This window comes from Natrix helvetica (assembly GCF_964273705.1).
Source record: "Natrix helvetica genome assembly, chromosome: 1".
In the NCBI taxonomy this organism is placed as follows: Eukaryota; Metazoa; Chordata; class Lepidosauria; order Squamata; family Natricidae; genus Natrix; species Natrix helvetica.
In genome coordinates this window covers 204,971,445-204,994,189 of record NC_138548.1, presented here as the reverse complement: position 1 = coordinate 204,994,189, position 22,745 = coordinate 204,971,445, and the positions used below count along the sequence as shown (strand labels likewise).

Sequence of the window (22,745 nt, the reverse complement as noted above, 5' to 3'; positions counted from 1 at the left end):
GATCAACATTCCTCGTGGTCATGCTGAAATGGCAGCCACTTCCAGGAGGTAGCCACGTGGCCCAGGAATGAATTGCTGCATTCTGCTTCCCTAATGCAATCTGTGCAGCACTGGAAAGCTCCAGAGGTAGCAAAGGTAGCAAAAGTGACTGCTATTTTCAGCATGGCCACTATTCCTTGCCTTTACCCCAAAATGGCGTCTGCTTCTGGAAGAAGGGACGGACTGCTCTGCTCTACTTCTCCAATGCAGTCTGTGCAGCACTGAGGAAACCACCAGAGCTACAGATATCTTCGATAGGTACATACACAACTGGGTTTAGGATGGAGGAGGGGGCCCACAAGGGGGAGGGTGGAAAGGCCAGAGGGGACCTGGTGAGAGGAAAGCAGGGAAGTGGAGACTGGAGTATCTTTGCAGGTAGGGGAAGCCTTGGGAGGGCAGGCCAGTTGGGCCTGGGCTTGTGTTCCTAGGGCCTCCGCTACCTGAGGCACCCTATGCTCTGCTTAATGACCCACACATTAAAAACAACTACATCAGGGAGTGGGTGAGGAATGGGTGGAGGGCTATCAGCACTTGCAACTGTAATGGACAGGCGCCCATCATTGTGTAGGTTGAGGATTACCTATTCTGCCTGCAGTTTTTTCCAATCCTCTCTGAATTGATAAACATGTGGTTCCCCCTTCATTTGCAAAAAGAGCCAACAAATACATTTGTCAAGGTATCCCGACAATTCGCACACATTCTGAACATGTGTTAATTGCCATGCATTGATATACATTTGCCTAGTGATTTGCAAAATATTATTTAGAAAAGTTGGTTACAAGGTGGTCACAAGAGAAAATGGATTCTTGGAACTATTAACAGGCTTATTGAGAAGCTTCAAAACCCACTAATTCATCAGAGCAAAACTTTACAGTTGCAGGACAAATTCTATGAATGGGGCATTTGAGCATCTCTATGAGAGAAGTTTGCCAGCAAAATTACATAGGCACACACGTATTTCAATGCATATACATAGAATCAGAAGTTTCAATTAGTGGCACATTTCCCATAATGATCAGGCACACACCTGTTATTGATATGGGAGCTGACATCGCCATGGCTTCTTCAATCCGTCCTCTTACCAACTGTTTCTTTTACAATTTTCATACAGTGTTGTAAACACATTATGTTTAAAGGTAAAGTTAAAGGTTCCTCTTGTACATATGTGCTAGTCATTCCCAGCTCTAGGGGGCGGTGCTCATCTCTGTTTCAAAGCTGAAGAGCCAGTGCTATCTAAAGACGTCTCTGTGGTCATGTGGCTGGCATGACTAAACGCCGAAGGCGCACGGAACGCTGTTACCTTCCCACCAAAGGTGGTCCCTCTTTTTCTACTTGCATTTTAGGTGCTTTCAAACTGCTAAGTTGGCAGAAGCAGGGACAAGTAACGGGAGCTCACTCCATTACATGCCACTAGGAATTATGTTTTATGTAAAACATTATGTTTAGGTATATATAAACCAGGGGTGGATTCCGGCAGTCACTACTGCTGATTCACTTGTGGGCACTTCGCAATAAAAATTGCTCTGTGCATGCACAGAAGCAAAAAAAACAAATGGCGGCACCTATGGTGCTGCCCGGAGAACCAGTTTGGGGACATGGCAGGCCTGGGTCGCTGCCGGTTCCAGTGACCCAGGCTGCCAAACCACTACCGATTCGGCCGAACCAGTCTGAACCGGTAGGAACCCACCACTGATATAAACTTTGATAAACCACTTTGTGGTTTGCAAACCATGTTTTTGGCCTTAGCATCGTGTGTAAACCAAGCATTAGAGCTTCCTAATCAAATCAAGACTTAAACACACCAGAGTATTTAATGCACTGTGTGAACTCAACCAATTATGTTACACAAAAAGTGAGGAGAGATGGTTGATGGAATTTAAGAAATATATATAGTGGGAAGTTGCCTATAAACATTCATGTCCAACTGGCAACTCTACACAAAGAGAACCTTATAGGTGTTAACATGTTCATAAGAAAATATTCCAGCAACACCATATCAACCCTCTACTTGCCCTGCCCCATCTCCTTATCCAGGCATTCTCTACAAGAAACCTACCATTGCCTTCTTGTGTATACTCATTCATGCTTTCCTCCTAATAGTAGCAGTTCTCAGTAGAGAACCACTACACTGTTTAGCCAATGCTATTTTTAGACCATTCTGTACAAACGGATAATAAAAAGCGCAGATACATACAATTAATACAGAACTCAGCTTCCCAAAAATAAATTTCATTTTTTAAAAAAACAAGTACATTTCCAGGATTGATAATGCCTAAACATGTTGTTGCTCAGAAGCTAGAGAAATGGTATTTCAAGATTTCAAAAGAGGGTTTTTTGCATAATTTACATAGAATTTATTTTTCTTTGGTGATCATTTTGATAATTTTAAACATTCTGGATATATTTTTTTTTATAGTAATCTGATCAAAACTTCCATCATGTGGTTTCAACACAGTCACATTATCCTTGTCAAACATAACCTTGTACCATCTTGAATGCTCATACCATCTGGCCATTGGGAACAGGCATACCAGTTGTTTCCAAGACTCTGTCCATGTCTGCAAAATTCCTACCACTTTCCCTAGGAATGTTTTGCTTCCCCACAGTGCCTTTGCAGTAATACTCCCCTTTTGAAAGTCTGCTTCACTGGGTTTACAGTTTCTAGTATCTCAGAGGCTCAGTTCTAGTTCACCCTTTTCTTTGGAAACAGTCCTATTCCTCTTAGACTTAGTCAGGGCTGGTTTGTTTGTTCTCCAAATACACTACAGAACTGATGTTTTGTGATGTATGCATTTCAGAATATCTTTTAGTCCTTTGTCCAGTTCATTTCCCAAGCAATATTTTAGCTCGGGATTCAGTCTTATTTTCTACCAGTGCATCCGGAGGCTTTTCCTGGAGAGCTGCCTCAAGCTGAGCTTGATAATAATCTTCTGTTCCATTTTGAGCCTGCAGCTTGGAGACAATCCTAGCAGTTTCTGGTGTGATCTCAAAATGTTTACGCTTTCCAGAGGTATCAGGTGAGGCACTGCGTCTACTTGGACTTGCCTCCAAGCGGCTACCGGCTGCCTCTGAATTAGACAAAACAGCAGTCAGCAGGGGCAGACTGGAAACTCGGGGGATGATGGTACGAGTATGTTTTATTGGCATCCGGTTGAAGCGTCCCCTGGGTTGCAGGTTGAGAGTAATTTCTGGATCAAGTATAAAGTCTTGCAGTTCTATGTCATTTGTCCTCTTCAGCTCTGGATGAGAAGAAAAAAAAAGAATCTGATAAGAATTAGGAAAGGCATGATACATGTTCCATGTATCACCCAGCAGACCATGAGTTTAAAGGCACATGGTGTTTTTCTAAAAGCAATGAAAGATTAGCTGGATTCTTTGAGGAAGCACTTTGATGTCCACCCTCCACAAACTTTGACTGGTATAAGATAACCCAGATCTCTTACAATTTTTTTTTGCATATGCCACAAACTCTGTTATAGGTAGTTCATAAAAGGACCAAATTCATCAACCATCTATATTTTATAGCCGTTTTATTTTTTATTGATGTATCTGCATCTCAGATTCCGATCAATTAATGCTATTTGCTATCCTAAAACATAAGAGACTAGCTGAACCTGCCCAAAAGTTCCATTCTCAACATTCTCTTTTGCATAATAGTTAAGCAGAAAACTTCTGGAAAACATGCCCTGGTTTTACTTCAAAGAATGTCAGATACAAAGAATCAGGGCTATGAGAAAAGTTGCAGTATAGAAGATTTACTCAAGCCAATACACAAGAATCTAGTCAACTGAATTGTCACCAGATAAAAATCAACAGAATTCAGGAGGATTGGACTTCGATTTCTTGTGAGAACACAAGGACTCTAAACTGAGAATGCACTTAATTCTGCCTCCTAGCTCCACCTGCTCTTCTCCTACAAAGAATTTTGTGGGCTATAGTTGGTGGAAACATGAGAATCCTTGGCCTTACCTACATAGAATTGTTTTAAATGAAGTCAGCTTTGCAGCCAGGCATGTAAATATGATCATTTTCCATTTTGTACCTATATGCGATTTTCATATAACATAGTTTAAACCTTTATAAATTTCAGCATTAAGGTATTCCGTACTGTGCATCCTTTCAGGAGGATGCTGTCACTTTTCAAAACTCTCTTGCACTGGGGAAGACAAAGTCATCCTAATTAACTCAGTTTAGATGGCATCATTAATTAGAATTTCAGAACTGCCTTATGCTGCCGTTTCTCATTCTGAAGAAGATGATATTTTAGATAATCAATCATTTGGGGTAGAATGAAGATTTCTCAACATTATACTCCTTTAAAAAACAATTTGCTATAGAAGAAAAATTACCTACGGGGTTGACGGTTTGCTCCTCGCTGTCTTTCTGCTTGACCTCAGTGAAGGAACCGTCCACACTTCCACAATCATCTTCACCCAAACATAGCTTGGAGGCAGAGCTCTGTTTGGGGGGAAAATATTGCTATGAATCTGTTGAATTGAGTTTCTCCACCAATTTTACCTAATTGCAGCACGAAAGCGGTGTGAGAGATTGGAAGGTGATATTAGACATTTTTTTATTTTCTAAAGTAAAATCTGTGCTGCTTTTTGAATTTTTTTTTAGTGTTATAGGTTTTCTAAAGAGAAACATCCATTATATTTCAAATTTTTATTTCTATTTATGATAATAATTTTAATGGTACCTTAAAATATCAAAATAAAGATGTATTTTGAGAAAACAAAAATGACAGAATATCCACTCAACACTTTAGTTCTGCTAACACTGAGAATCTGTATTTTAGAATTTAGAATAACAGAGTTGGAAGGGACCTTGGAGGTCTTCTAGTCTAACCCCCTGCTCAGCAGGAAACCCTACCATTTCAGACAAGTGGTTGTCCAATCTCTTCTTTAAAACTTCCAGTGTTGTAGCATTTACAACTTTTGGAGGCAAGTTGTTTCACTGGTTAATTGATCTAACTGTCAGGAAATTTCTTCTTAGTTCTAGGTTGCTTCTTTTACATATTTGAATTACATATTTGGTGTAATGTTTTTGGGGTTAGATCAGGGACTTAGCCAAGGAAATACATTCTTACTCCAACCTAGGTTACAGGATTATTGTCTGAGTAAAATGAAGTGCAATTCCTATATAGGTTCCCTTTATCTGCCCTATGATATCACTAATACTAATAACAATTACAAACTGATACTTCTTCTTAAATTATGCAGTTCTTTTATAGCCTCTTTGGAATATATCATAGAGGGCCACCTTAGAGAGACGTGCATGGAATGGCTGGCCGTGTGCTTTATGCAGAATGAGAAAAGTGGCAGTGTTTAATAAAAAACATTTATTTAGCCTTGTTCCATCTTATAAGAAACCCATGATGGCTCACAATGAAAAATTAAAACAAGATAAAAACCACATTAAAACCATAAAAGCCAATCACATTAAAAACAAAAAGTTGGCGCCAAGATATGCAATCACCTTATCCCAGCACTTGGGGAAAAAGCCAGATCTTCAGTGTTTTAGAGAAGGCTAAGAGGGTATGGGCCTGTTGAACTTCAGGGGACAGACTGAAGTTCAACAGGCAGGGGCTGCCACAGAAAATGCATACTTCCTAGCTCCTATAAAATGACAAAATCCAAAGGAAGGGAGTAGGACAGGGATGGAGAACTTTTTTGGCACCAAGTTCCAAAAAGGTCAGGCAGAAATGCCACGGACACATGCGCACACTCATTAGGGCCGCGCCCCAGAAAAGCTGAACTTCCAGATTTTCTAGCGTGCATGCGTACATGACAATCAGCTGGCCAGCGTGCATGCATACACCAGTTTTCGGTACTGCCACACGCACGGACGGCTGATAGTTGCATGCACATGCGCGGCAGAAACCCGAAAGACAAACAAGCAAGGCCGCATGTGCCCAGAGACATGGATTAATGTGCCACTTTGGGCACATAGGTTCGCCATCACGGGACTAGGAGCATGCCCACCCTATCTGATCTGGTAGGATGGGTAAATTTTCTTAGGGAAAGGTGGTCCCACAAGTAATGTGGCCCTATGTCGTACAGTACTTAAAGATGCTCTGGATTACTCCTGGAAAGAAACTGGAAGTCAGTGCAGCTCAAGCAACAGAGGTGTTACATGTGCAAACCCAAAGGCACCCATTACCATATGTGCTGCTGCATTCTGGACCAGTTGAAGTTTCCAGGTAGGCTTGAAGGGCATTCCCATTGGGAGTGCATTGCAGTAATTCAAACAGGAGAAGACCAAGGCATGGGTAATCATGTGCAAGACCTTCTGGTCCAGAAAGGGGTGCAATTGGCATACTGGACCAATCTGGGCAAAAAGCAGGAGCTGTGACTCCAGGAGGATCCCAAATTGCAGCTCTGTCTGGGGGAGTGCCAGTCCGTCCAAAGTCAGATGAAATATCATCTGGACTCAGGGGACTAAAAGCCCATAGCCACTCAAGGTTGGGTAGCTTGAATCCAGTTTTCCATTTATCTCAGTCTATTGCTCAAAGAAGCTCATTTATTTCACTTAAGGCCAGGCCATCCCTGATTCCTACCTCCAAAGATGCATTGGAGAGTCTTTGATTGCTTGAAAGAACTTCATTAGTATTTGCCTGTTTCAAAGAGTTTTCACAGTCACAGAGTCCAGCTGAAGGCAGGTCATCCATCCCAAATATCTTTTCATAGTTCAGGATAAGAAATTCAACCAGCTGGGACTGGTATCCCGAATCCACCAGGCATGACATGGACACATCATTATTACAGGGAGGACGGATTAGAGTAGGACCAAAGATGATGCCTAGGTTGTTGGGGGACATCTTGTTCTCCTGATATCTTTCAGCCACCCTTGAAAAGAAAAGTACAGGGTTAAGAAAGGGTTAGAAAGTTTGGGCACAATAGTTTTTCATGGATGGAGAACGTAATGGCATGTAGATTCCAAACTGTGTTTCCAACTGGTTTTGCAGTTGCCATACCAGTCACTTGCCAGAGATCCTATCCCAAAGTGTGTGTCTGCCTGTATGTACACATACACACACCTATACATAGATACATATACAAACACACAGAGACACACCTTCTTACATACACATTAATACCCATTTACAACCTTACATCAATAATTATGCAGGGGCGGAAATGATCAGAAATAAAATGTAGCAACATAAATGTCAACCAATGCAGTATCTCTGCAAATCGTCATCTAGAAGGAAGAATGTTTCCCCTGCATAATATTTATATAGGGGAACAACTCACTTCATCGTATCAGTGTGAAAACAATTGTGCTAACATGCAGTTTTTGAATCTCCTCTTTCTTACTGGTTCTTGCTATGTATTTCAGTAATCCCATCCTCTATTCTACAAATGTCTTCTTCTTCATACCAGGAGTTTATACCAGACTATGAGAACTTTCACCATGGTTTTTGTGTGACTCCAGAATCAATTCTGTGTTCCCATGCTATTATCTGCAATCGGCAGTTAAATCCATTAATTTCTACCTCTGCTGTAATATATCTAAAATAACAAAAAAAAAATTTTTTTTTTGCTTTGTTTTCAATTATGACCAAGTCGTCTCTTGCATCTAACCATGCCAGAAACGTATCCTCAGAAAAGCTCATGTTTTGATGTCGTCTTCATCTTGTCCTGAATGATCATGTTATTTTTAGCTGTACTGTAACATCTTTCCCCATATTCCAATTCTGTCCAAGGGCAGTCTCAAGCTGTCAAAAATCTGTTAGGTTTTATCACTTTAGAGGCAAATTAGGTGATTGACAATAACTGGAAGGAGACCCAAAAGGCAACTGCTTCCAAGGGGCAACTGAAGTTTCTTGTTTAACTTTGAAGACGTTTCGCTTCTCATCCAAGAAGCTTCTTCAGAACTGAAGAAGCTTCTTGGATAAGAAGCGAAATGTCTTCAATGTCTTCAGAACTGAAGAAGCTTCTTGGATAAGAAGCGAAACATCTTCAAAGAAAAATCAGAAAGTCCTGTTGCCTTTTGAAAAAGCACCTTTGGGACAACCATGACCTGGATGACTGAGAATCTCGATAGACAAAAGGGAGCAGAGATGAGAGAGGCAGCATATGGACTGGCAAAAGAGACAGCAAATTTCATGCTAATTTAGTTTTCTGAAGACTCAAAGATGGGTGGATGGCTAATTCAAAGCTCTTACAGACACAGAAAAATAACTGTTTTTTCCTCTCACTCCTGAGATTTCTGTCTAACCCTGAAAATAGTCCTTTGATTGCACCTCTGCAGCAAGATTGGCAAATTGCTGGCTGCACACAATAGAATGCATATTATCTTCTTGCAGCTCTTGGTTATTTTGGGCTGGATACAAAAAGCATGTCCAGCCGGAAAGGAAAATGGCTTCTAACTTTTCCCTCTGCTTTCTTGGTTCTGCACCTTCCAGAAAAATTGCTTCTTTCAAAAGACTGTCAGGGACCCATCATGAGTTGCGGCTTCCCAATTTTGAAGCCTTGTTCTGTCCCAAAGACAAGCCTACTGCCATCTCTATTGTCACTGATGACACTTCATACACTCTCCCACCTTCTCAACTTCTGCAGTGGCACAGGAGGCAGAACATTCTAGAAGCATGCACACACACAGCAATACATAGATAAAGCATGATCTATTGCCAACCTGAGTTGGAAACTCATACACAGGGAAATGTCAACCTCCAGGAAAACTCTCTTCCTTGACATCTGCAGTCCCATTTCTGAAGGCTTTCTTCCCAAAGAAAGCATTCCATTTATGCAAGTCAACCCCTGTTCCCTAACTTTCCTTTTTTTTTTTAACCAGACTAGAAACCAGAAGTCTGTGAGTTCTAATTCCACCTGAGGCCTGAAAGCTGGCTGGCTGGTTTTGGACCAATCCTTCTCTTTCTGCCCATCTCACCTCAGGGGATTGTGGTGGAAAATAGGAGGAGGAAGGAATATTAGTTATGTCCATTCCCTTGAGATTTATAAAATGTGAGATAAAAATATCTAAAGTATAAATACCTGCTGATTTACTATTTTCATTATTCTCCTAAAATTTCATGCTTTGAAATATATTGTAAAAAGTAATGTGTATTGCTGGTCTTTGACCGTAATAAAGATTTATACTTCATTATTCTCAAAATATTTCTGACTTTCCTTTCAAATGTTTTTCCTGGACATTAACATAGTATTTATTGCAGTCCCATCCCATGACATATCATGCAAATCCTTCTTTGCAGCAACGTATTATTAAACATCTAAAAGATTCTGGCTTCAATTTCATTAAACAATAATTCCATTGTTTTTATTCTTAATTCCATTCGCCATGCTAGGGGCTTCTTCTTAAGCTGTTTTTATCCACTTCCAAAACAACTTTAGTTTTCTATCAAAACTGCATTGCATTTTGTGTTTGTCTTCTAATTTTAACCATTCCTTGCTCTGTTTGTTTTAAGCTACTTGTCTCCTGTGCAGAAACCAGCTAAAAATGAAACTGCCTTAAGAAATTGTTTTCCATTTCTACAGTTTTGGAAATGATGCTGCCAGGTGTCCGGTCCAGCCCTGATTGATAGATTCTCCTAGTACAATAATAATACAATAGTAGAGTTGGAAGGGACCTTGGAGGTCTTCTAGTCCAACCCCCTGCCTAGGCAGGAAACCCTATACCGTTTCAGACAGATGGCTATCCAACATCATCTTAAAGACTTCCAGTGTTGGGGCATTCACAACTTCTGGAGGCAACTTCTGTTCCACTGATTAATTGTTCTAACTGTCAGGAAATTTCTCCTCAGTTCTAAGTTGCTTCTCTCGTTCTTTCTAGTTCTTTACTCTTCTCACCCATGCTAGGAAAACAACCACTGGGCATTTTTTTTCCTTTGGGTAGTTCTGAGGATGTGGATTCTCATTGATAGACATTTGTACCAGCCCCTTAGTTGATTTCCTTTTGTATTTAGAATCTTCCCATTTAGCACATCCAACTGTGGACCAGTGGGGAGGAAAAAGGAAAAGAGAAAGGAAACATGTATTTTTTTTTTATCATTCTTCCTATGACTCTAACTAAAGGGGAAACTGGCAGGACAAAAATGCAGTGTTTCACCCATTTATGACAACAAAGTCCTTTCAAAAGGAGGCGGATAGTCCAGCAGCCAAGAACAAAGGGCTTGGTGCAAAGACAGACTAAAGAGGAGGAGGCAATACTACTACAATAAAAGATTAGGTGGAAATTGCCTTTGTAGTGGGCCAATTACAGGTTGAGAGTGAGATCATGCATTCCTATACTTGTAAAAGAGTTTAAATACTTTCTACAGGATGTCTTCCTGTTATTCTTAGTTCTGCAGCAATCACCCTTAATCTCTTTCACCTCATCATTCTACCAAATATCCTTTTTCATACATTCAATTAATGTAATTCCATATACTTCTGTGTCACTTAAAATAATGTTTTTTGCTTTGTTCCAAGTCACCGCCCCATTCTCTTAACTTACATCCATTTTTTAAAAAAGGATTAGAATTAACTGGTAATAGTTACAGTCGATTTGTTGGCAATAAAAATGATATCCAGATCAGATTAATTTAACAGAGGTAATTTGTCCTAGACAAAAACTGCATATTCAACGCTATTTCTTTCATTACCTGTACAGATGAGCAATAAGATGCCTTATAGTATTATAATTTGTGGCTGGTAATTTGCTCAGCAAATCCTTGGCGGTCCTGATGGAATCTGTCTCAGAACTAGCCCCACTTTTCTGCAAATTTCTTGAGAAAGCCATGAAATCTTCATAAAGTTTAAATGGAAGGACAGGGCTGGAAAGCTGTAGCAAAAAAATGCAAAATATGCATCATAATATTTTACTGGTGCAGATTTCTTGGGTTTAAATTTTGATCATATTACTGGATCCTGCTATGTTATCCCAGTTTCAGAGAATAGTTCTATCTCAGTGTTCTCACATGACATATATGTTTCAAAACATGAGTTCAAAATTTGAGAATGTCAGATAAACTGAGCTGTTGAGTTTTAATGATCCCCTTTAAGGAAGATGTGTCCATGCCCTGAGCTATCTTCTATGAAGCAATGGGATTCTGGGTTTTTCAAACAAATTCTAGAAATTTACTTCTTTCCTTTATGAACTCAGGGCCCCTGTTACGCACATGTAGAATATGAGGAAGAACAGCTAATTTTTAGAAAGAAAAAAAATATCTTCTAGACAGGTTACAGCATAACTGAGGTGAAATAAACAGGATAAAATTTAACAATGAGCTGAAATACAATAAATATAATGAAAATTATCAAAGTGAAATGGTAAAGTCTGTGTCAGAGCATCTGGGGAGAAGAAATGAAACATATAAGAATAAAAAGGCGAGACCTAATTTGACAGGAGTACAGGTAGTCCGTGACTTACGACCATAATTGAACCCAAAATTTATGTTGTTAAGGGAGAAATGTGTTAAGTGAGTTTAGCCCCATTTTACGACTTTTCTTGATACAGTTAAGTGAATGACTGCAGTTGTTAAGTTAATAACATGGTTGTTAAGTGAATCTGGCTTCCCCATTGACTTTGCTTGTCAGAAGGTCACAAAAGGGGATCACATGACCCCAGGACGCTGCAACCGTCATAAATATGACTCTGTTGCCAAACATCTGAATTTTGATCACATGACCATGGGGATAGTGCAAAGGTCGTAAGTGTGAAAAAGGTCATAAGTCTCATTTTCAGTGCCATTGTAACTGTAAATCCTCACTAAACAAACTGTTGTAAGTTGAGGACTACCTATACATGTCAAAAGAAATTTAATGTTCTAATAAGTCACCGGTAGAACATGAAACAACAGTGTGATGCAGCAGGTAAAAAGTTGAATCAAATTTGAGGATATATTTTTGTGAGCTGCGCAGATTTGGTGCACTCAGATGGGCAGCTATTTAGATCTGTAAATGTATGAACAAGTCCAGATTACAGGAGGCTTTTGTTCCATCTTACTCTCCCTTAGCCAGGTCCACATATGGAATGAGTTCAGAGAATGGCTACCAAAATGGTAAGAAACCAAGTCCTATCCAACATGGTTAAAGGACAGAGTATGTTCAGCCTGCAGAAGAGAACAGTGAGGAGAGAACCTTAACCAGACATCATATAGAACAGTGAATGGTCTTCATTCCCTGGAGGCCAAGATCAGAACCTTATTTTTTGAAAATGTCTTGTAAAATGGGAGTGGAAGTTAAAAGTAGTAAGTAGTTACCAGTGAAGATCCTTCTCTGATGCAAACCACATAAGAGATTGTGCTTTTAAAAAAAACGAGGACAATAAGAATAGATGCAAAAAGAGTACATCTGGAAAACAATATGTAAACTGCAATTTATATGATGTCTATGAGTCAATCAATCGGTCGATCAAATTAGCCATAGACCAGCACATACGAGTCCCTCGGATTGTGAAAGCTGGGGGCAATGCAAAATGTTTATTATAAGGGAAGGAATAACTGTGAGCTGTCTTTTAATATCAGCATCTTGCAAACTCCCACAGCTAAAGAGACACATCTCAGAAAACCACATTCAGCTGTAGGGAAATGCGGTGCTAAGGATGCTCTTTGTTTTTATTCCTTACCTCCTTAAGGAAATGTTTAAGGACTCCGGTGATGTCATGGGGTGAGTGTTCTGACAGCTCCACCAACCTTCGGCCATTCTCAAAGGCTTGGCACAATCTCTCCATGCGTGCTTTCGCCCCACTAATGCGATAGATTCCCTGCATTGAGGAGAGGCAAAGGGAGACCAAATCATGGGAAGCTGGTTTGATGGATGACACATATACATAGGTGCCCAAATGACAACCGGAGCATCGATCTGATTCAGAAACAGAGATGCAGGTAGAGGAGAGCATTGTGCATGCCCACAACCGTGCCTATCACCCCTGGCATTGTATTATCATTTTTATTTGATTCTTGTTCTTGTTTTCGTTTTGACAAATTCTAATAAATAAAATAAAATAAAATGCTAGAACACCAAACTCTGGTTAATTTTGTATGAAAAATACACTTCTGCCAGCTCAGAAACCTGGAGATATATTTTGTTCAACCTGAAATTCAGAGCTAACAGTGGGATGAAAAACCAACATGTAACAATAACAATACAGCTAAGGATCCTGAAGTCACAATATATGTAAAATCCTGCTCTATATGCAGACCAAGGTGTAGTCAAACATGTTTGCTCCAGCTGTTAAACAGCTTGCCATTCTCATTTCTGAAGAATGTTATGCTTCCACAGAAATAAAGCATGCATCGGTGACTGTTAATTCCGTCTTTGTATTAGGAATGGGAATGAAAATTTTGTTCCTGCTCTTACCTTGAAACGGGAATAAAACTTGGAGTGCAACTGTTGTATGCATAGAAGAATGAGTTACCTGTACTCCCAAGGCACGAGTTTCTATCTCTGATGTACATTTCATCACGATAAATGGCACCTCCTCTGGGAAATCCCTTGGCACATCACTGAAGTCAATTCCAAATAGCGATGCCCGGGCTGGCAGTTTTTGATGACCACAATTGATGAGAAGGGTCTCCAGACATTTTTTATGGCAGGTTAACAGGCACTGTGGAAAAAAACAAAAACCCCGAGGTATTGGATCAGTCTTAACAAGTATCTATTTCTTAAACCACAGTGTTTTGAGCTTTTGTAACAGGCCACCGTTTTGTGCGCTTACATAACACATTTTCTTGCTTTACTATATAGAAACATGAAGTCTATTCCTCCCCAGTACTTAACTTAGATGTCTGGAGAGATGATCAAAAATTCAAATCGATGCTTAATGTCTGCAGGGTTTTTAGTAGCGTCAATGAACACAGAAGGAAAGAACAAAAGTTGGGCCTCTTCAAAACTGTAGCCTAGTTGCCTATTTTTCATAATGGGCCAAATATATGTTAACTAATTCAGATTATGTCATTCTGGAGCATACTGACTGAAACGAAAGCTTAAAGCTCTTTCAGCTCTTACTATTCTTCAATAATATAAATATACTGTTTCAAAAATGTATTGTATCTTACAGAAATGAAAATTCCTCCCAGATTACTTACTACTCTTGATAATCTCTGCAATCAACTCAAATGATTACAGCTTAAACACTGGATCTGCAGAGATGCTTGTCATAAGGCCAGAAATGCACAAATGACAAACCATGATCTAGACTTGATCCCAATTGGAATGGGACTGGCATCCTTTATTCCTGCACCAGTGGTAGGTTTCAAAATTTTTTAAAACCTCTTTTGTAGGTGTGGCCTGCTTTGTAGGAGTGGCTTGCCAGCCATGTGACTGGGTGGGAGTGGCTTGCCGGCCATGTGACCAGGTAGGTGTGGCTTGCCAGCCATGTGATGAAGTGGGAGTGGCTTGGCAGTCATGTGACTGAGTGGGTGTGGCCAACTTGTAAAATGTGGTGATACTCACTTAACAACGCTCTTGCTTAGCAACCAAAATGTTGGCTCAGAAACTCTGGCATTTGAAGCACGCAAGTCTTAAAGCTGTCAAGTTACAAGACCCTTGCATCCCTAACCCTTTAGAAAAAAAACCACCAGGGGTGTTCAAACTTGAGAGCTTTAAGACTTGTGGACTTCAACTCCCAGAATTCCTCCTCTCGCTCTTCATCTTGATGATGTGCAGACAGGTGGGGGGAGGGAGCTGGAACTGGTTCTAAACTACATTGTAGATTTGTGGAACCTCTTCTATAGAAGAGGTTAGAACTGGCAGGAACCCACCCCTGTCATGCACCCACCTAGCATGTTACAAGTCAGAACACACACTAAATCTTTACTATGCCTGTTATTCTTACATTTCCAAATCAGCAGTCAAGTCCCACTGAAAGATACGTAACTACTAGAGGGTTAATATGGGGTTGGGGATATGATTTCATGCTCATTGGATCACATCTCACGGCAGGATATTGAATTAATTTAATAGATTTAGATGTATACCTATTTATTGAAAAGTTAGCTTTCTTGTGCATATCTCCATATATGTAAGTATGCCATGGAAGCCTAAATAACAATTACTTTCATACGTTTTTTGACTACCAATGTTTTTGTCATATGTTGCACTGATGAGAGTGGGAGGCTGTTTGACCATTTTGCAGCAGAACAGCTCCTTTCATGTTCACTTACTTCTTCACATTCGATACCATTGACCATGAAGTTCTCACACTCTCTGCATTTTGAAGGCCCCCTCAGTTTTCTCAGCCGATGAGTCTGAGCAGCACTTGACAGGATTGTTTTTTTAAACTGATAATGGGACAAACCATTTTCAGATGCAACATCATTTAGATCTGAAAAGAGGATGAGGTCCATTATTCTCTATTAGATACGATCATTTCCCCCCTAAAGAACAATGAACATTTGCTGAAGAGCAACGTACAGATACAAAAAAAAAAAAAAAAAAAATACCCCACCTTGTTAAAAATGAATATGGAGATATTTAAGGTATACCCCAAACTCAAATAGGAAGAGTTCCAAAATCATGAGCCTGATTTTGAACGAGGAAGCACACAAAACAATACAGTAAATTGCTAATAGGTTCAACATAATATTAAAACAGATTAAATCAAATTAAAATAATTCACCACCATTACTAAATAAGAGAAATCCTGCTGATGGTCAAATATGTAATGTGATTCATTCCATGTTGTACTTTGAGGTCAAATGTTAAAGTGCAGACCCTGACCACTATAAGTTTCCTATTTTGCAATCTAAAAATGTTGCATACTCCAAGGAAAAATATTCCTTCAATAATTCAACATCCCAAAAGGGAGGGGTTGTTTCATGGCTGAATCTCCCAGTGGATAAAATAAAATATTAGATATGGCAGAGAAGTGTTACATCCTACAATGTTCACGAGTAATCTCCAAATGCAGCGTGAAAAATCACTTAATTGAAAACCTGTCAAGCAACAGTAGTAATTAATTTGTTTAGATTTACAATTATGTCAATTACTTTCATAATGATTAGGGGAACCCCAGGAAAAAGAAAAGGATAGGCTGTGATAGATGCGGGAGGAAATCTTTCCTCACTGGTTCTTAGATGATGATATATTACGATTGATTAGAAATTCTGGCTAGAGGAAATAAAAAGTCAAGCATTACACTGTGAATGACAGTTGATATCAGAGTATGAAGTCAATAATGGTTAGTGCCTAGAACATAAAGGAAAAGAAGAAGATCTGAAAGTTAAAAGGTCAGAATGGACAACAGAACAACATCTAGCATAGCCTGACCACAGGAAGAAGAGTGATAAAAAGGGAAGGCCTTCTAAGGGAATAAGATTCCAGAGGTACTTTGACAGGAAAGTTTGAGGCAGTTGATTTCAAAAAGCTGTAAGTCTTTAAAAGAGGGGCAATGAAAAGCTCAAAGTAGTGTTATTGGTAGTTAACAACATTCACGTGTGGTAGAATTGTGTAAAGTGGGAACCACAACATGAAGAATCCTTGGCATGTTTTCATTAAAAACCAAGAAAATAGGGAGTATGCATTTATAAGTTGTGGAGCTCTCTAACTATAGTCCTTTTCTCATCTCTGTTTCCTTCCGCGGGCTATGAAGAGTTCTGATTTTCTTCTTATTCTGTCAAACCATATAATTCTTTTGCTTCTCACCATTGTCATAGGCTTGTATCAAATCTTTTTCTTCACAGTCTTCTGAAGAGGATACCGTTCCAGTGGATGGAGCTTTCAGCAACTTCTTGTGCCCTGAATATGAAATAAATAATCTTTTAAACAATCATGGAAGCTGCTTAAAATAACCCCAAACAGTTAAATTTGACTGCACCCTGAGCTCTGCAAAATTAATTTGTTATGTGAAAAAACATAATGTGCTTTTCTAAAGCTAGCATTCATGAAAGATTTGCTTTCATTGTCAATATAATACAACTCAAGAATTTCCAAACTGGGGAGACATGTCATTTTAACTATCAAATCAGTTCAGACATGTTCAACTGTTTAAACTGGTTTTTAAAAAATAAGTTTGAAAAGAATAAGGACCAACTCTTGCCTCAGCCCCAGCCTTCCAGAGTTGATAGGCAGGTTTGAAATTTTAAGATATTCATTGTAGGTGGTTTCTCATGGGAGTGGGGATTCTGCAACACCACACAATGGCTGTCACAGTGGCTAGGAGAAACCATTAAAAAAAAATCACCAAAGAGTAAACTGGTTTGGAAGCTTCCTGTCCCACCCCTATTTTCTATACCTCTGAAGCTATACTTGTTTTATCTGGACAGATAGGCACATTTTCAGGGGACTACCACAAGAGGGAGTCTCCCCTGACCATTTTTATTTTTTGAAAATGTTCACAGGGCCCAAGAGGGACCTCAAAATAACTCTGATAATAAAGATGAGGCAAAGGCTGCCCCTTTGTTTTGCAATTGGTCAGTGTCTAATTTCTTTACTTTTTTAAGAAATTAAAACATTATTTTCCAAAGGTCGGGACCTTTCTATAGGCACCCTAATACCCTCCACAAAGGAATGCCAAGTTTCCTGTAATTTAATTTGTTGCAATACAATACAATACAATACAATACAATAGCAAAGTTGGAAGGGACCTTGGAGGTCTTCTAGTCCAACCCCCTGCCCAGGCAGGAAACCCTATACCGTTCCAGACAAATGGCTATCCAACATCTTCTTAAAGACTTCCAGTGTTGGGGCATTCACAACTTCTGGAGGCAAGCTGTTCCACTGATTAATTGTTCTAACTGTCAGGAAATTTCTCCTCAGTTCTAAATTGCTTCTTTCCTTAATTAGTTTCCACCCATTGCTTCTTGTTCTACCCTCAGGTGCCTTGGAGAATAGTTTGACTCCCTCGTCTTTGTGGCAACCCCTGAGATATTGGAACATATTGCAATCTCATGTATTTTATTTTAGCACCTCATAACAAGACTTACATCTCTGATTTGATTAGATACAGGCTATGGCTGGGTTGACATATCAGAGAAGCACACTCATAATAACCATAATTGCCATCCTAACAATCATGATACATAATGATACTTAATACACAATTTCATAAAGTCCTCATTAAACAAGCCATATTATGGCTGCTTGAATACAGCTGCCTAATAGCTCATCCACAGCCCTTCTCCAGCACTCTGGCATTACGTTTCCAAAATTTGGTAGCAGCATCTCAGACCATCTGGGAGGATAAGGGGACTCACTAAAGTAGAAACTGGAGCAGGGTTTCAGTTCCAGTGGTTTAAAATCCTCACAAGCTGGTTGAAAAAACATCAGCTCTGCCACTTTCTGTGACATCATAAACTCTTCTAGTGACTTAATAGGAAGCCACCCAACCATTGGTGCAGCATCATTCCCACAAAAGTTCCTAATTCTGATCTCTGACTTTAGTACAATGCACACATTCAGCCATTAGTATTGCAGAAGTAAAATCGGAGCTCAGGTACAGTTTCTGTTTTTTTTTCTTCTCTCTTTCATTTTAGGAAATCTCCCCCCCCCCCACCTTCTAGTTTTCTGATTAGGTAAGCAATTCATCTAGTTCCAACAAGAAATGTGTCATGTGTTCTCAGAGGACTTCCAGTACATATCAGATGTATTAATTTCATGATCTCGAAACATTTAAAACGATAGTGCCGCTATACTTTTTTCTTTAAAAAATTCTTTGGTAGGATAAATTTGAATCAAGATGCCTAAAATGACTTTGGTCAGCTTTAATAGAGAAACCAAGTTGCAATTTAAAATGTGTTTTTAAAAAACAGGAACAGTTTTTAATCTTCAAAATGTCCAATCTATTAAAAAGCAGTATCTGAGGAAAATAAGGCTATAGATTAGGAAAGAATGCCACGGTCTGTAACTGTAATTTATAAAGATTTCAGCTAATACTTTAATAAAGCTTTCATCTCCCATCTCTTCTTTATGAACTTACTTAATTTTCTAGGCAAAAGGGGAATTTCTTCTCACCTGGGCTAGACGTGGGTGAATCCAAGCATTGGCATTCAGTGCTCCCTCCCAAGCTCTCCGTGTCACTGTAGAAAGATTGGTAAGGACCTGGCAATAGAAGGAAGATGATCTTGTATATAACTAAAGACTTCTAATAAAATATGAGAAGAGGGTTGAGGGGCAAAATATTGGCTCATGGAAAATGGAGAGGCCTTTGATAATGCAGAAGTTATCTGATCTGAGCAAAAGCAATAACATTTGCCTCAGTTACTGAAGGAGTTGCGTGGAGTTATCTTTTGTTGAGGTGTGCTTGCTTCCCCCCCACCTCCACTCAAGAACTACACATTAAAGCAGGGGTCCCCAAACTTGGCTGGAGAATTCTGGGAGTTGAAGTCCACAAGTCTTAAAGTTGCCAAGTTTTAAAACCTCTGCATTAAAGTTACAGTCCTAAACTGCAAAAAAACCAATCGCGGATGGCAGCAAAGATACCCTCAATTTTTAAAAATTCTTTAGTCCTGCCTTCTGTGCTTGGAGTGATCAATAGAGTTCTCATTCCAAGCACAGATGACCAGGTTCAAATTCATCTATTTTGGACAGATTATGCAAAGTTTTAGTTCTCTAAAGAAGGCTCAGTGCTGGGAAGGATGGAAGGAAAGAGAAGAAGAGAATGCCCATCAACAAGGTGGATAGACTCAGTTGCAGTGGTGATGGGTGCACCATTAGAAGACCTGATAAAGCAAATTAGGGACACGCTCTTACGGAGAAATATATGTGGTCGTAAGGAGTCGACAATGATTTGATGGCACATCATTCAAGTACGGGTAGTCTTCGACTTACGACCACAACTGAGCCCAAAATTTCTGTTGTGAAGTGAGACATTGGTTACGTGAGTTTAGTCCCATTTTACGTCTTTTCTTTGCCACCGTTGTTAAATGAATCACTGCGATTATTAAGTTAGTAACATGGTTGTTAAGTGAATCTGGCTTCCCCGTTGACTTTGCTTGTCAGAATGTTTCAAAAGGCAATCACATGACCCTGGGACCCGGTAACTGTCCTAAATATGAGTCCGTTGCCGAGCATCTGAATTATGTAACCATGGGGATGCCACAAGGGTCATTAAGTCTGAAAAATGATCGTGTCACTTTTTTTAGTGCCTTTGTAACTTTGAATGGTCTTAAAATGAACTGTTGTAAGTTTAGGACTACCTGCAGGGAAGTAATTTTTTGTAACCAGATCTAGACACCATATCCTGATCTAGCCAGACCATGGCAAGGATTATAAGATGACCCCAAAGAAGAAGGTAGAAGTGTATTGTAATGGAATTGACTGTACTTTGCTCACTGCTTGAGGAAGATGGCTTTCCGGGAGTTTCTTCTGATGAGTTGCTGAGGTCAGCAGCTGATGAATGAATTCGAGAACAAGGTGCAATATTTTTTCTTCTACCAGAGGAGGGTGACCTGAAAAAGCAAAGGCCCATCAACTACTATCATTTTCCCAAAAAAACAGTTACAGGTAATTGCTTATTAGCAGACTTTTGGTTGGAAATTTTTTTCACAAATGATAGTTGTCTTAAAGAACACTTCCACACCCTAGTATATACTTAAGTTAACAATAATAGTTAATACTACCCCCGAATTACATTAAAAACTCAGCAAAAAGCTGAGAAATATTCTAAGTGCATTTTTCAAGAGGCAACTGGACATTCCAAGTACAGTAAGATACATAAATTATATGTTAAATTCCTCATTTGGACCCAGTATTTGCCTCATACATTTTTTTTCTTTAATCACACCAATCTTTGCTTTAAAACTGAATATTTTTCTTTCCCACACTTCAATATATGGTGTTACATAATCTCTAACCATTTCGTTTAGAACGACATTCAACAAAACTAGAAACTTTATATAACACAGAAAAGTTAGATGCAGTACAAAGTGAATTTTCCTTCACCAAATTGCTTTGTCTCTTTCTATTGGCATCCTGGAGAAGGTCTACATATGTGGTTGCTAGTAGTCAAGATGCCTCATAATAAATCAATAATAAGTTGTGACAGTAGTGCAATATAAATGAAAGGAAGGAAGCCTCCTCCCTCAGCAGCCTTACTAGTTTGATGCAAAATGGCATCCAGAGCCCCAGATGAAGCTCAAATGTTCTTTGTGCTTGTTTTATTTTAAACACAACACATTTACACAGGAGGAGTAATCATGCCCAAAGCACATGAGACTTCAATGCACAGCTTTGACTATGTGTCTTAATGCTTACTCTGCAGGGGGAATTATATGGAGGGGAAGGGAGTGGTGGGTTAAGAAAGAAGATGGTTCTGTGATAGTTATCTCAATGGAGCTGCACCAGAGGAGAGCACTAAAAGTAACTTACAGCCTGCCAGAGATTTGCGTACTGCAGCATTTCAAGAGAAGTTAATTTAAGGCAAAAAGCTTTCTTTCCTTCCTTCCTTTCTGATGAAAGGAATGTGCCTATTTTTAAATAAATCCCAGATGTCAGGAATTATGCAAAAGTAAATAAGATCAACCTTTTCATTTAAAGTATGGTTGTAAATTTTATTGAGAGGTATGTGTGTGTGTGGTTGTTGGTTTGTTTATTTCCAATGAAATAGTTTTAAATGTCTGTCATTTGATGTGTAAATTAAAATGCAATGCTTCAAATTAAGTGGCAAATCTATTTTTGTCTCAGATGAATAAATAGTTTTATCTATAGGTGTTATACAAATTCATGGTATCATGTGAAGGTGTCACGGCATTCTAAAACTTGAGAATCCTTAGTATAGTGTGCAAGGTTATGTTAGGAATTTATAGTCATTTTTAATATTACATGTTTTTGATCCTTCAAATATTGCATGGGAATCATGCTGTTTTAAGAGACAGGTAATCTGGGAAGAATGCTTCCCCCCACCCCTTTCCCTTCAAGGTACAGGACAGCATTTCTTAGGGATTGGCCTTCCTGTCTCTTACTGAGGCTGGCACTAATTAAGAGCTTTCCTTGCAAGTTGTTTACAAAACCCCTTGAATAACCTGCCACCTCCAGTGCCATCCCCTTTTCCCACAATGCTGGCCTTCTATCCTCCCAAGAGTGATTTATGTAACTTTATCCTGCTGATTCTGCCACTGTAAAACACAAAGGACGATGAACAAAGTCAGAACAATTCATCATTATTCCAGCAGTATTTTCCCTTGTCAAAGCAAGGGAAGCTGGTGAGGAAAGGCTCAATGCAATTCTTCCACTGCCATGTCATGTGGCCAGTAGAAACAGAGGGGTGGGTAGTTCTTCCCAATGACTTTCCCCAGTGGATTTTTACCCTTATTCCATAATTTCGTCTATTGATGAATCATTTTTCAGAGCCCAATTATACAAACTCTCTCCCTCCCCCCTCCACAACTGTGGCATTTCCATCTACCAAACTTCCCTTCAAACATCCAATTCTGCTCAGATTCTTTGAAAGGACAATAGCTATTCCAATTTACTTTCTTTGTTTATATATATATATTTGTTTATATATATATATATATATATATAAATTTGTTTATATATATATATATAAATTTGTTTATATATATATATATATAATTTGTATATATATATATATATATATATATATATATATATATATATATATATATATATATATATATATATATATATATATAAAATTTGTATATATATATATATATATATATATATACACACACACATATACATATATACACACACACATATACATATATACATACACATATACATACACATACACATACGCATACACACACATAAACACACACACATATATATATATATATATATACACATACATATATA

The 22,745-nt window shown here is 38.9% G+C and overlaps 1 protein-coding gene across 6 annotated transcripts in view; it reads right to left on the bottom strand.

Moving 5' to 3' along the window:
* Positions 1-1,874: 1,874 nt before the first annotated feature.
* GMIP (GEM interacting protein) overlaps positions 1,875-22,745 on the bottom strand; it is a 67,650-nt gene continuing 46,779 nt past the window's right edge. For 3 of the 6 annotated variants that reach the window (XM_081943917.1, XM_081943918.1, XM_081943920.1), the window contains exons 12-21: positions 20,247-20,371; positions 18,936-19,022; positions 16,629-16,721; positions 15,149-15,309; positions 13,402-13,590; positions 12,610-12,747; positions 10,646-10,824; positions 6,599-6,887; positions 4,389-4,497; positions 1,875-3,278 (exon numbers count right to left, since the gene is read on the bottom strand). In XM_081943917.1, the coding sequence (XP_081800043.1) occupies positions 2,863-3,278; positions 4,389-4,497; positions 6,599-6,887; positions 10,646-10,824; positions 12,610-12,747; positions 13,402-13,590; positions 15,149-15,309; positions 16,629-16,721; positions 18,936-19,022; positions 20,247-20,371 (1,786 nt within the window). In that variant the 3' untranslated portion in view covers positions 1,875-2,862. The remainder of the gene's footprint in view (positions 3,279-4,388; positions 4,498-6,598; positions 6,888-10,645; positions 10,825-12,609; positions 12,748-13,401; positions 13,591-15,148; positions 15,310-16,628; positions 16,722-18,935; positions 19,023-20,246; positions 20,372-22,745) is intronic. The other 3 variants (XM_081943919.1, XM_081943921.1, XM_081943922.1) reach the window with 3 other exon arrangements.